We start from the raw sequence: 15,323 nt of genomic DNA, 5'->3' as shown, positions 1-15,323 counted from the left end.
CTTGCAGGCACCTAGAGGAAGATCCTGTGCTTGTTGATAAGAACACAGCAGGGATGTTTAATTAGTAATGACCTGTGTGACTCAAAGTCTTTGGAGACTGCTGCATATCCAGTAGACTATTGGCTATATGATGGATGACTGTCTCAGAGCTGCTCTGATCTCGGTGAACAGAGGATGTGAGGAAGAGGGGGAGGTAATAGGAAGGCCAGCAGAGAGTCAGATCAGGTTACAGCCTTAATCAGGGATATGACTCTGCTTTATTCTGGAATATAGATGTACAGAGTGGAAGTAGTTCTCCTCCAGTGAACCCCTCTAATCCCCCAGTGACTGTGTGTGTGTGTGTGTGTGTGTGTGTGTGAGTGTAAGTTATAAATTACCAAAACCTGCAAACTGCAAGGCCAAGTACAATAACTAAAAACAAAAGTAACTAAGAAAAAATTTTAAGTCAAAAAAGATCTTTTCTAAAATCTCTACACTATCTCATTTAGGGACATTCCACGCAACTTGAAACGAATTGGTTTTTCCCTCTACTTCACTCTCCTTTGATCGCTGTAGCTCTTCTTCCTGCCTTCCCTCCATCTTTGCCTCCATCCCCTGCACTGGAGTTGTTGCCATAGTAACAGGTTGCCAGGTCTCAGACGGCGTAACTGAATGGGTTAATTAAGAGGTGGGGCGTTTACAGCACTCCAGATGGTAGTGAGCCCTCCTTCACCACAGGTCTCCAGGGACCTCCTCTAACAGTGAAAGCCGCTCCTGATTAGTATTTTCCACCACTCAAAACATCGTCAAGAGCTATATTTATGACCCTGTAGGAGTCAACAATGTGGGATTATGAGAAATGTGGGAAAAAGGCTGGCTCTTTCTCTTTGGATCCTTTTCCTCACCACTGTTCAGATTAAGGGCAGAGGATGAAAAGTATTTTTTTCGATGTTGGCAACACAGCAATAATCTCGCTGCATGCAGGAAGCCATCTTGTATTTTTGCCTTGTTTTTTTTTTTTTTTGTCTTTAAAGTTGTGTCAGCAGCACCACCAAGTGTCTGTATTCACACAGGACATGCTTACTGTCTCACCACCTCCTTTAAAGGGAGTTTTTCCTCTCCACTGTTGCCTAGGGCTCGCTTTAGGGGGATTTGTTGGGTTTCCTCTACATATAGTCTTGACTTTATTATGTAAAGTGCCTTGAGATGACTATGTTGAGAATTGGCACCATATAAATAAAGTTTAATTGAAAAGTTGAAAGTTGAAGCACCACAAATAAACATTTTGTACTAGAAAAAATAAATATTTTACATGTGCGACAAATAGTGCCCATAATAAAAGAGTAACAGCAGATAAATAGAAGCTTAAACTAAATTAAGTGATAACTGTATATTAATTTAAGGATACATATACATTATAATTTATAGATATGCACTACAAACTAATTTGGTGCGAACCTATTGCTTTACAAATTTAGTGAAATGCTTCAGATGTTGTCATATTGCAAAAGGCTCGGGCTCAGGATGTAAGGAGGACGTCCACCAATTCTGGGGTCAGCGATTCAGTTCCCAGCTCCTTTTGGCCATATGTTGAAGTGCCCCTGGGTAGGACAATGGAGCCCAGATTACTCTTGGTGGGTCAGATGAGTGCTTTTCTTGGGAGTTGCCATCAATAAATGTGAAGGGCCTAAAGTTAAAATGTGCTATATAAATGCAGACCTTTTGCCATATATATTGATAGCATGTTATTAATTTAATAAATAATTCTAAAGATAGTTGTAGTGTCTATATTTAAAATTACAGTATCCACTATCCTGTCTTACACATGTGGGGGCAGGTGTAGTGTAAATATAATCATTAGCTGTTTAATGTGCTAGAATTTGCAATGTGTGGAGGGAGCTAACGTGTGGATAGTGCTATGATGACACCTAGTGTGAGCATTGCATCAATAGCCTACAGAATTTATCTGCATTTCAAATTCTCAAATTCTGTGACTTTAGTTGCAGGTAGTGCTGCAACCTTAGGCATTAAAAACAAGGTAGGTGAAGTTATCCTGCTTGGGTTTGGAACTGAAGTTGTAGTGTCCAATACGATTCCTCTGGTAGTAGAAGAGGCAGACAAAACCCACAATAAAAACAAGCGACAGACCAATTCCAATGCAGGCCAGGCCAATTGTATGTAGATTGTTGTATTCCTGGTCCAGGGACTCTGCAGGAAAAACCATTAAGAAATCAGTTAACATACAGTAAAATGAGAAGAACATGAGTCGAAAAATACAGAAAACACATAATACTGCAAGTACTTTGAAAGTACTTCTAACAAATTCTTTTATTCAACAAAACTTCAGTAAAACTTAGGACTCTATAATAAGAATAAATCATGTAAAATGTTATATATTTCAGGGATTTTTTAATGGTTTCATTTAGGGTTATTTTATGTCCATCAGGCTCAATAATCATGCCTCTCAACCCCACTGATGATAGAGACTACTACTTCTCCTTCTTCTACTTATAAAACCAACCAGCTCATCTGTAGCTGAGGGGAAACTTCCGTGTCATTGTTGTTTTAGCTAGAATTTTAAAATCACATTTTTTAACAGACCCACTCAGTGCAATTTTCACTCTCTGTCTAAATACTAACTTTCTTCTGATCGGCATAAAGCTTGAGATGAACCGACCATTGATCCAAACGAATTTGAAGTTCGAGTAATTTTTTGCGCACAGTCCTGCAAGAAAACACAAACACAAATAACGAAGGATTCTATTTGTTCTTCTTATGATCTTTTATATTCAGTTACATGCTTCACACAGAATGAGGGTTTAGTTACATTTTATTCATCCACTACACATAGGATGGAAGGTTGCATCTGATATTTTTTTTTTCAAATACACAGTACTCACAGCAACACAGGTATTTGACCCAGTCAGTACGCAAATCTGGACCTGGCAGTGCACGTAGACCATATTCAGGTCAACAAATGAGAATATCTGCACAGAGATACGAGATCTGCTGTAGTTCCCGTTCGTCAACACTCTGGTTTGTGTGTTCACAGGACAGCTGTGGACACAGAATCAAGAAATAAAAGACAGAAATAGCAATCACTGATGTTAAAAACAGAATTTTAATTTTGTTGAATTGATGAGGCCACCAGTGACACTTTTTGGGATCAGCTGTTGATAATGAGTTGTTTACTGTGCTAAGTGTCCTCCCTGTTTCCAAGGTGCACTACTGAAAAGCATATGAATTTAGTCAGGCTGTGTCCCCCTGTTTCTAGTCTCTATGCCGGCTTTAATCAGCAGCTGTAGATTGATATTTTCCAGCGTGAGATCTTCTCATCTTAAAAAAAGGTAAATTAATATCTGCCACAAAACCTGAAACTATTACAAAATGCCTTCTTTTTTGTTGCCATTGAACAGGGAAACACATTCCAAGGTCTGTACTAGAATGACTCTACTTTACTTTAACGATCCGTTTGATGTGCTTAACCTCAAGCAGCAGAAGCCTCGTGTTAGCATTGAATATATTTTTGCATAGAACAATTAGCTCTTTCGCTTTGCACTTGAGCTTCTCTCTACTGTTTTAAAAAAACTTGAAAAAAGGTGAAAACATTTTCTTTGTCACAAGTTTGACTCATGACTTAGGTATGTTACAGACTTCATTTTAGGTACATTATGGCACATGAACTAGTGCTCATGTTCTCAGTGTCTTTTTTTAGGTCTAACCCAGCAATTGGGGTGTTGTCTTGGAAATCTGATTATCAGTATCAGTTATTTTATTTTGAAAATCATGAAAGATGCTCCACACGGATTACTCTGTTTTAAAGGAATGCTTTAATTTCAAACCTACACAACATTAGCATTGTTGTGATGGCAAAAGTTTTATTTATTTTATTATATTTGTTTGGTGTTTTTGTGTAATTTTGAGAGACTTTTGAGAGAACAACTTTGTAACTGCTAGATTACAAAATGATTAACTTATGACCTTGAGATAAAGGATTAATCAAAGTTAAGTTGTCTGCTTTCATACAAATATACTTAACAAACTTAATGTTTTAACAGGACTCAACTGTTCCGGTACTGCAATGAACTTCATATACTCATAAACGTCATATACTGATAAAGTGAATTAATGTGGGGCCCCAACTTTAAGTCTAACATAATCTAAAGTGGTAGTAATAGTAATAGTAGGTGATACACACTGTTGAAATACCAATAGAAATAGTTATATGAATACAGACCTGTTTTCCAGGAAGGTGTATCTGTTGGTGTCTGTAGGGTTTGGGGTTGGAGTAGCCCAGCACCTGCTGACGACTACTTTAATCTGCTCTGAGGAGGTGTTGAGGCTGACCTCCACCACCACAACCTCCTGAGAGGACAAGCTGTAGTTATGTGGTAGCGGCACTGTACCGTTCATCAGCTGCACCGTCACCTGAAACGACCCTAAGCCCATGATGACATCTTTGATCACGTCATAGCTGGATATGAGGGAGCACAAAACACATCAAGGAAAAGCATCAAACGGAATCCACTGGTTTCTTGTTTATTTTAATAAAGTAAAATATTCACCCAGAGATAAGACAATTGACAAAAAAAAAATTTTTTTGGTTCAGGAATTCTTGGTAACAAAGTAAAAAAAAAATTATTACACTATAAAATATCTGTGTTTTTTTTAAAACATATCTCATTTGATTAACCTTACAAAAAGACAAAAGTGTCTCGGAGGCAGTAGGAACCATGCCCTTGGAGGTATAGAATTAGTGAGAGACATTGTGTTGTTCTTAAAAATTACCACTTTCAGGTCAATTGTGTCAAGTGTAGTACAAGTTTCATTTTTAACATATAAGATCTATTTAAACTGGAATGTATTTAAACATGCATGTTTAGGAGTTGTAGGGCTATTTAGAACATATTAAAGCATACTGAGTAACTATGACAGCAAACGAAGCATACCCCATGGAGCCATAGTCAGCAGAGATAAGCATACTCTTCATGTAAGTACACATGACTGGAACCTGCAGCTGTATTCTGGGTGTCTCCACTGATCCACTGGGTGAGTTGTACGGATCCATGGTGCTGAACAAGGTTACAGATGCTGTGTAGTAGGTTTCATTCTAAAATATCACAAGTTGGGAGCAGTTTGTGTTCTTAAAGTCAATACCTTTGAGTTTCAGAGATAAAATATTGGCAAGCAACGCATCTAAGTATACAAGAGCATAATAAAGCTTTTTCAGAAAAAGAAACTCACATGCATAAGCATAGTGCCGCACTCATTCCATGCAACGGTTAGGTCGGCATGGGTGGCATTGCCTCCATTAACGCCACATCCCACCATGCCCAAGTATAGATTTCTCTCCCCGATGTTACTGTTCAGAAGAAAGTCTTTGGCAATCGTCACTGTGATCGAAGCGACCCTGCAATGAACTGAGATGGCTCTTGACATCGAGGCACTGGTGACAATTGTGAGGACAGGAGCACTGGTTTTAGAAGCCGTAGCAGTGCTAGTGGGGTTGGTTAAAGTGGTTGTAGGTGCAGAAATTGCAGATGTCATAATGGTTGTAGCTTTAAAAACGAGTGTTGTTTGAGGGTCAGTGCTAGAGGTTGTCGGTTGGGTAGTGGTGGTTGTTACAGCAGTATTGGTGGTTGCAGTGGGAGAAGTTGTCGTAGCTGGAGCAGATGTAACAACTGGGACCCTTGTTGTTCCAGGAGTTGTGCTTGTAGAAGTGGTTGAACTCACTGTGTTCGGTGTGACTGTGGAAGAACTCCGTTCACTTGTTGATATAATGACAGGGGTAAGACTTGGAGGAGGTTTTCCAGTGGTTAAAGCTGGATCACTGGTTGGGCGTGTTTGAGAGATAGGAGTACTATTAAATGTAGGAGGTATTGTGGGTGTCAGTCGTGGTGGTGGTGGTGATGTCTCCAAGGGAACAGCAGCTGTGCAAGAAGAGACACTCTGATTACAAAATGCAAACATATTGTGCACTCAAAGAAATGAAATGTTATACTTACTTAAGTTAGTTATGTCAACCGGTCCCATGAAATCTGGTTGAATAATTACTAAAAATATTAGCAAATTAAATGCAACAACATTTTGTTAATTTAACTTAACTCCAAATGATTAATTAAATGTGACATCGTGGAGTTAAGTTCAATTAGCTTGGCGCCATTATATTCAGTGTACTTAAGGGATGTTTCATTAACCTGACACAGAGATGTTCAATTTAATGAACACCAACTAGCTGTATTAATGATGTTGGAGTTTGTTGATTGTACGCAAGTTATGCTTGCTTTGTTTAAGATAGTGGATTAAATAAAAATGGCGTCCCATGCAATGCGCATATGTGAACCAAAAATACCGAAAGCGTGTTGGGACACTCTTTATGGTCCAAGGCCTTCAGTGCATTTAAAATGAGTGAGTTATGTTGGTTTAAATTAGCTGTATTTTGTTACTTTGAAATCACAATAAATAATATGAATCCAATTAAACTGTCATATTTTTGTCAGTAAAATGAAAAGAATTTCATAGTTTCACCACAAAGCCCCCATATAATGCAAACAATATCCATGTGGTACTTTCACATGCTGTCAGACTCTACCTTGACAGGCTCGTCCAGGCCTTACTGGGTTGTTATCTATAAATCCATCCAGGCAAATGCACGTGTAGGATCCCTTTTCGTTTTTACATGTAGCCCACGGGGAACAGTCATTTCCCTCTGAATCACATTCATTAAAATCTACAAAAAACAAAACATTTTGCCTCCATATGTTAGGCTAAAGTGGGAACTCACAGAATGTGTATTAAAATTGTTCATGGTTATCCCTTTTACAGCTATTTTCACAGGCTGCATGTACCTAGACTTGACCAACTACAGTAGATTTGAAGCCTTTCTTTGACCATGGACCATAACTTTTAACATAACTTTTTTAATCAAACTTTGCAAAAAGTAACTTCCTACGTGATTTATACCTATCAGCTTTGGTGTCATGAAACATGTTTTATTAGAGCATAGAAAGAGACCACTGACCACTGATGCTTGTGCTGTTTTCATCCACAGTGTATTGGGAGCTGTTCATCAGAGAGTGCAGCACAGCTGTGGACACATTAGTTATGTCTTGGCTTGGTACGGAGATGATGGTGAAGGTAACCACCACACTACCCGGTGAAAAGCCTCTGATCTTGATTCTCAGCAGGCCTAAATCTATCAGGGTTTTCATCTCCGGAGAAAGAGACTGGTAAATCTGTTGGTGACAAAGGAAACAGTCACACTTTTGCATTCATAATACTGATAACTGAGGGGATGGGACAATAAAACGGGCCTTGTTAATTCACTAAAACGAACAGAATTATAGTGTGTGGAATTTGAATTAGAGACCACATCCTTGTAACGTAACTACCTGCTCTAAAATACCCTCAGAGAGGTTTCTGTAGGCCTGGCTGCTGGTATTCTGCAAGTCAGCAGAGAACTGAATGTTGGTAATTCGAGTTGTGACATCAAGACTCTGAGCATCTGCAAAGAAAAGCCTTATTGGTACAATTAACAGAACGTACACAAGTGAATGTCAATGCCCTAATGGTTAAAAAAATATATGGTTTTCTTTAACACACAGTCATTAGGGGCAATTCACTTTTATTATTTCTCTCTATCCTTTAGAGATTGGTGGTTACACCCTATATTTATATAAGATTTCAAAATTCAAACTTTAAACTTTAAACAAACTTTATAAAGCAAAGTACTTCTATATCCAACCATAGGAACAGAGTCCTGCATCTTGCACAATTATCTGTAAACTCTGATCTAGCATCAAAGAGCCGCTGGTCAAACTGCATCTTCATGAGAATAAGCCAATAAAAGATTTACAACAAGAACAGTTCTTACCAGTTTTGACTGGTAAATAAAGTGTGAATCTGTGGTTTCCACAGGCCTGCGGTGTGACAGCTACATTGTAGAGTGCCCCAGGCTGCAGTTTCCCAAACTCCATCTTGGTCTCTGTGACGTCCCAAAACTGAATGACCTCTGACCCTCTGCTTAGAACAACCCTGTAGGTCTGCTGTGTATGAAATGGGCTGGACCAGTGCACACAGAAGGAAGTTTCAGTGACGTTTGCTGACTCTAATCTGGTTATGCTGGAAGGAACTGGAAGGTGGTGGCAAGCAGGAGGGGTAGAGATGGAGGCAGTGAGCAGGGTTAAAGGAACAGTTTGACATTTCTTAGGCTCTAATGTCTGTACAGCAAATATTAAAGTAGCATACTAACTGGAAAAGCTGGAAAACAGCAATGCTGGGTCTGTCTAAAAAGCAATCATATCCCCACTCAGTATCTCTAGAGATGACATCTTATGCCTCTTTATTGAAAACTCTTTTAGAGGCCCTCCCTTGAGTTTTTATGCAGATAAGTCAAACAACATATGGCCACAAGCTTAAATAATGTTAAATGGTTTTTGTTACGTTAGGAGTTTGGACAGAGACAATCCAGCTGTTTCAACTCTGTGTGCTGGGTTAAACTACTAGAAAATGGTGGCAGTAGTTGTTCATATCAAAATGAGGGTTTGATTAACAAACATACTGAAATGGCAAGGATAATAAATTTGCTTTTACTGTACATGGCATAAAACATATTTGTTATAACTATGTATTTAGAGGTAAATACAATTATCTGATATCCGATGTTTAATCTTAAACTTAAATGCCGTCTGTGTACAGCAGTGTTTCCTTTAAAAAAGTGACGACCAATGATACAACACCTGCTTCTTTGGCTTGTATACCATAATGTAGGGATACTAGTCAGCCTTGAGATAAAATAAAATATTTCTTACGGCATGTGGTTGTTGGCAGTGGTAACCCCACAGTTAAGTTGGAACTGGTATAATTCTCAAACTGTGTCCACTGTGGAGCATGTGTTGGTTTATAAGGCGCAGAGCTTGTATTACTTAGAGCTGTAGTCATACTGGCCTCAGAGGAGTTGAAGATTCTCATGCTACTGTTGCCTAAAGGTTTCTGGCTGGTGTTGGAAGCTGACTTTGTGTTGATGAGTAGGGAGTCTGTGGTGGTCTGCACCCGGATTTCAGCTTTGAAAACAGAGAAGAGAACAATGTGGAGATGTGAGAAATCTTTAAGTACTGTAACCTACAGAGAAGATTTGTGTTGGATCGTATTTTTTGAAGGGTAAAACATGCACTCAAAGCGCTTTACACTGCTTCTTATTCACCCATTCACACACACACTCACACACACACACTCACACCAATGGGGGAGCTGCTATGCAGCTGGCCCACACTCACCGGGAGCAACTAAGTTGGGGTTCAGTGTCTTGCTCAAGGACACTTAGACATGTGAGCGGAGGAGCCGGGGATTGAACCAACAACTGCGAGATTGGTGGACGACCTAGATTAAATTCTTAAATACTTTTGTATTTGTACAAAAGTATTTGTGCAATTATTGTCAGTAATGTGGGGAATCCCTCTCCCAAATAGTTGTGCTAATGCTAAACTGGAGCATTAAATATTACTCTGTTCCTTGTATATGTTTATGTTGATTCACATATTAACATAGTTTGAGGTTATCTAATGAATTTCTAAACCATAAGGATCAGGTACTGTCGAGAATGCGATGGGAAAAATAATGATTTTCATTTTGCAAGAACTCGTCTTGCATAATGCTTTTTTTTTGCAGTACAGTCTCTATAACTACAACATAATAACAGAGGTCAGAATAATGCTTTGTTATGTAAAAACACAAGTGGATTTAGCAACCTGATTACCAGTGTATTGACATTTAAATGTGTCAGTGACATTCAACGTACTGCCACGTACCAAGAGGGAAATTTTATTTTCTATTTACTTGCAACACATGCTCTCTCTCACCTGTACAATGGGCTCCCGGATTACTGGGGTCACCATCAGTATATCCCTTGTGGCAGGTACACCTGTAGGAACCCACTGTGTTGTTACAGTCTGCCAGAGGGGAGCACTGATGGAGAGCAAACTCTGCACACTCATCAACATCTGCAGTAAGAAATACAGACACACAGTATGAAGAGGTGTCACTAAAATTTACATCAACATTTCTGTGCATGTTTTTTGCTGTTCATTGTGGTAAAAGTAGCTGCAGATGCACAAGACGTCAAACAAACTCTGAATCTTAATCTTTCGTGTTTTGAGGAAAAACAGTTATAGCCAATGACCCATAGAGATCACCTAATGGATTGTTTCGTCCCTGGTAATACTCATCCTGGCTTTTAGTACGGACGCCTACATCTCTTGCTCATGGCAGGTACTTCCTTTAGTCTAGGTCAGCTTTAGCTCATTCAGCCTGAGGCCTGAGTTATGAGTTTTTATTTGAACCTGAGCGTACAAAATGCTCCTGTACACATCCGCATTCATCCTGTTGCTTCAGTCAGTAGTGAAATCAAAAATTCAAGTGTGCTACTTTCATTGACAGCTATACCAGCCAAGTCTCCAATTATTTAAACTAAACGTGTTAAAAGAGATATATTTTCCACACCTTTCTTTCTATACTGAGGAGAACCTATTGAAAATGAAGGTGAATTAATTTTTTTGGCAAATTGTATGAAGCCCAGAGCCTGGGAAATATTTAAATGTACATATACTTGTGAGTGAATATGTAAGTGGTTGATTTAGTGCTGTGTTTGCATAAGAACTAAAAAATGACAATAACAACTGAAAAATATAAATTGATGAAAGCCATCTAGATTGTGCCATTATGGACACAAATATTGTTTTAGAAAACCTGTACTAAAGGTTAGAATAAGAAAACAATGTGGACATTGGACTGGAGACCAGTTGTTTTCTGTTTATCCTTATTTTAAAGTAATTCAGAGGTTTCTAAACTAATAAAAGTACATTATTACATTGCTGTAAAGTATTTTTTTCTGTATAATGTAGAGAAGGAAATGAATTATTTGTAAGAAAACATTTAAAGGCAACTTAATGTGTGACCGTGTCATGTGTGACTGATTGATGATTAATATCTGTGTATCTGGCAGGCCATGCTTATGCACGTGCATGTTTGCGTGTTTGTGTGTGTGTGTGTGTGTGTGTGTGTGTGTGTGTGCGTATGTGTGTGTGTGTCTGTGTGTCTGTGTGTCTTTGTGTTTGTGTGTGCGCTCATGCAGCACTTGCTTTGGTGATATTTTCCGCTATTGCAGGAAACATCCCACAGACGACTGTCACTCAAATAGAAGTGGTGGGAGAAGGAAACTGTGGTACAACTGAGTCATTTTTTCCTGAACACTGTGTTCTCTGCAACATGAATCATTCTCACAAACTCTACAAGAATGTCATTTCTCTGAAGGAAAGAAAAAAACGCCGCAAGTAGATTCATAAAGACAAAACAACCGTGTCTCCTCACCTTCCACAGTAACAGCTGACACCTCCGGTATCTGTTTGACCAGAAGATGTAGCTTTGATGTGACAGAGTACAACGAAACAGGAAAGCTGCAGTCAATCAGCAGTGAGGTTGCGGTTTTGTAGGGTTGTACAGCCCATGAGCTCAGGTAATAGACTGTAACATTATCAGACTGCAGAGCCCCAGTCACCTATAAGATAGAAACACAAGGAATAGTCCGTAACATCATGAAATAAGTCAGTCAATCAGTCTAACCCAGAAAAAAAACTTATGTCTTTTATTCTAATTTTTAGTAAACACAAGAGCAAGTATTTAAATACAAATTGAGTTGATAACTAACTAGGTATTTTAGCAGCATTAGATTGGCACAGCAGTGTCCCTGGGCAAGACACTGAACCCCTAACAGCCCATTCCCCTCCCCAGCTGTGCAGTGCCGGTCCAAGCCCGGTAGAAATTGGGGAGGGTTGCGTCAGGAAGGGCATCCGGTGTAAAAAAAACTGTGCCAAATCAACATGCGGACAATGATCCGCTGTGGCGACCCTGAACTCACGGGATAAGCGGAGAAGACAAAAAAATAAATTTGCAGAGCAGTATTACTGACTTACTATTACTGTTACTTCAGTAATGGCTGTAGCTGTATTATTGGCAAAAGTAGTAGCGGTAGTTTTACCATTGCCTGTAGTAATCTTGTGTGATTAGGAAGCCTTTCCCCATTAGACATCAGTTGCTGGTAATCTGTCTTCACTGTGACTGTTGCATTGAAACGGTATCCTCCATTCTCTGATTTATTTACTGGGCCTGAAAGTTAAGTAATGTCAGATTAAAGTGAGGACAGCTGAACTTATTACTTCACAAGGAAGCAAGAGCCTTCCCAGGTTTGTTTAAAATTAGATTTAAAAGAAAAGCAAAATACTTTGGTCTTTAGCATAGTTACATACACATAAAAACTAAAAACAACCATAATTAATAAATATATAGGACATACTAAGAATGGTTTGGAGATAGGATATTGGACTATGTTAAAGTGAGACTGTTATGAAAGAAGAAATAATAATGAGCAACAGCCTCGTTCCATTTACTGTGCCCAGGTGTTTTGCTTTGCTGCTATAGCTTTATGAGGAATTTTGCTGTGTAATGAACTTTACTGCGTCAGCTCGATACCTTTGGAACATCTTTCTACTTGTCTTGCTGTTACATGTTTGCATGAGCTATCATGCAGATTATTGCTATTGCTTTTGAACACAACAACCAACACGGCCTTAACCTTTGTTGTACTGTCTAAAACTAACTGCAGGGCTAAATACCAATAGGAAAGCCACCTTTTTCAGGGTTTGCATGATAAGGTCTTTTAATTACTTTATCCAATAAACCAAGCTAGCTGTTTGCTTTGATGAGTAAAAACTACATAGGAGGTATACTAACTTGCAGGACTGGTACAGAGAGAGCCACTCAAACTCTGGCAGCATTTTTGCCAGCCTGGGCAGTCCATGTCCCACTCACAGTCCTCAGATTGGGAATACAATCCATCAGGAGTTGGACAGGATCCTGGCTTGGCAATAAACTCCCTACTCCTGTTTACAGCTTCATTCAAAGGAAATAACACGTTACAGACCATATATTAGCAGTGAGATATTTGTAGCAGTGCACTTTCTGTTCCTCCATCTGGTGTCTTGCACACAGCACCACAAACTGAAAGGTCATATGATTGCTTGTATGTCTGCATTGCATAATATTATATCATCAACTAACTAACAATTAAAAAGGAACTCTAACAAACAGAATGATGTGTGTCCCATTATCATATTCAAACCCAGAGATGGACCAGTGATGTGGAGTACTTACACAAGGCACAATATTGACCAACTTGTTCGTAGCCATCGCAGCACCTGGTTACCTGCTCCACGACATTCTTGTACTCTGTCTGATAGGTCATCCTGTAAAGTGTGACTGTACAACTCCTCCAGAGGAGCCAGCTGCCACAGGGCTTTGTTGCAGTATAGGGGACCTCATGCATCACCAGGGAACTCACAATTCTTGTCTCATTGCGAATACAGAGATGGTAGCCAGATTCAGACAGGCTATTTCCTGGAATAAAATTGTCAGTTTGGCTGTTGGTCCAGCTAATTGTTAGTATCAGACTGCATAATAACATTAGATTTTACACTTGGAGCTTGTCACTAAAACTGCTCTTTGATTCTCACTTAAATACGTCCTTCATAACATAAAAAAAATGTTTAACTGTATAGGTAAAGTTAGAAGTATAAATCTTTAAAATCTATTTTGTCAGAATTTCTTAATCCATCATTTGTGTCAAGGCCTACCTTCATATAAAGCGTTTTGTCCCCTACAAAGAGCCAGCAGGGCCACGGCCACCCAGATGGGGAGCATCCAAGTCATTTTTTCACAGATCAGAATCTTAAACATATATTTAACAGCCACATTGTATGTGTGAGCTTCTCTTTGGGATGATGCTAACTCACTGTTCTGGGTGTCTTCAAAGACCAAATCCTCTGTGGCTCTGTCTTTCTCCTCCTCTTGTTGCACCATAAGCACCAAATATCATAGTAGTCAGCTGTTTTTAACTATCAACTATAATGACTATGATTGTTTAGAGTTACATTTGTAAAGGTAATGAAAGTGCAATATGTATGTACATTACTATTAGTATAGTTTTATTAGTATTGCTGATATTAAAGGTTAATTTGATATCATGTATTGCAGTGTACTGCAATAATAATTGGGAGTAATACAAGCTGGTAAATCTGTAGAATACAAAGAGGAAATCTACAATGTTGTTATTTTATTCATTCTTTGGTAGTGTCAAGGTCAGTAAACATGTTTATGAAGCCAGCAAAAGAGAGATGTGGGACTGGAGGAGTCATAGTCCCTAATGATTGGGTTTCCAAACAGGTAACCATGGTAGTGTGTCTACGCTGCTGGCATTAACAGTGTGTGGAAGCCATTAATGTCATGCAAGGAGGAGTGAGAACTTTCCTGCCATTTTCTCATCTCTTCGTATTCATATCAAGAAACTGTCAAGTGCTTTGCCATGTTCCTTAAAAAAAAGCTACACCACAAAAAGGCTACATCAACATTCTATCATCACATTTAAGTGATTGTAAATATTAGCTCATTCGCTCCACTGCATCCTTTTAAATCTTTCCATGCATCTTTATCCTTAATAAAGGTGGCTACTAATGTAATGGTTCTCCTTTTATAGTAATGAGGTGTGAAAATGTGCCTGATTAAACTTACTTTTGTCGTTAAATGATAATAAGCTGATGGACTACAGACAGACAAAAGTCATCACTACACATCAAATACAGCTACACCACAACACAATCATCATCTGAATAAAATCTGGATAAAGCATGCCATTGTGAAAATACAGATCATCAGGACTAGTTCAGTATTTTTACCACCAGTGCCATTGCTGATTGGATCATGAGATTGTCCCCAGGTATTGTAGCTGAAAAGGATTTCCAAGAAGCCTGTAGGCCACATAAGCATGGCAACAATTCCCCACTGGATGTCAGCAATGGCACAAATCCACTTGCGTACTATACTTACTTCAGTTCAGCCATAGAACTAATTAGTTTCATTGGGGTTACAGTAGGTGGGCTTGTAGTTACATGTATGTTACTGCACACCACAGGTTAAACCTGCCAAAGACAATCGCTTTTGTAGATGGGTACCTGAAATACACAATAAAACAAAATAAATCTGAAATCAAAATGTGGTTTCTGGTGATTTGAAAATGTGTGTTTTCATAGAGAAAATGTGTGTTTACCAAAAACAACAACAACAACAATAGTAATAATAATAATAATAAAAAACTTTGCAAATAATTTGCTCACATAGACAATCCATTACAATACAGGATAAGGGAGTACAACTTGCAAAACAATTTGAAAGTTTCCTTTGGCTGCTGAAAACAACAGAGGTGTTTAAAGGAAATTATGACCTATCTCTTTAAATTAGCC

The 15,323-nt window shown here is 38.8% G+C and overlaps 1 protein-coding gene across 1 annotated transcript; it reads right to left on the bottom strand.

Moving 5' to 3' along the window:
* Window positions 1-1,205: 1,205 nt before the first annotated feature.
* umodl1 (uromodulin-like 1) lies at window positions 1,206-15,275 on the bottom strand. The gene is made up of 17 exons (XM_067494375.1): window positions 13,662-15,275; window positions 13,183-13,425; window positions 12,763-12,921; window positions 12,011-12,138; window positions 11,344-11,530; window positions 9,837-9,977; window positions 8,790-9,041; window positions 7,853-8,110; window positions 7,371-7,483; window positions 7,001-7,214; window positions 6,572-6,709; window positions 5,224-5,909; window positions 4,929-5,089; window positions 4,217-4,453; window positions 2,880-3,036; window positions 2,620-2,704; window positions 1,206-2,187 (listed from the first exon to the last, which is right to left on the bottom strand). Exons 1-17 carry the CDS (start codon window positions 13,885-13,887, stop codon window positions 2,000-2,002), a joined length of 3,573 nt encoding a protein of 1,190 aa, XP_067350476.1. The 5' UTR covers window positions 13,888-15,275; the 3' UTR covers window positions 1,206-1,999.
* Window positions 15,276-15,323: the final 48 nt, after the last annotated feature.

The sequence above is a fragment of the Channa argus genome, chromosome 24, assembly GCF_033026475.1.
Source record: "Channa argus isolate prfri chromosome 24, Channa argus male v1.0, whole genome shotgun sequence".
NCBI classification, from domain to species: domain Eukaryota; kingdom Metazoa; phylum Chordata; class Actinopteri; order Anabantiformes; family Channidae; genus Channa; species Channa argus.
The sequence above is the reverse complement of the archived record's forward strand: the minus strand, read 5'-3'. Positions and strand labels throughout refer to the sequence as shown.

Excerpts from the sequence above, each read along its gene's own strand:
- umodl1 (XM_067494375.1), bottom strand. The coding sequence starts at position 13,887 with ATGGTGCAACAAGAGGAGGAGAAAGACAGAGCCACAGAGGATTTGGTC. Across the intron at positions 8,111-8,789 it reads ACTGCCAACAACCACATGCC|TTCCTTCCAGCATAACCAGA; the intron begins GTAAGAAATATT and ends ACCACCTTCCAG. Across the intron at positions 2,188-2,619 it reads TTTATGCCGATCAGAAGAAA|AGTCCCTGGACCAGGAATAC; the intron begins GTTAGTATTTAG and ends TTTTTCCTGCAG.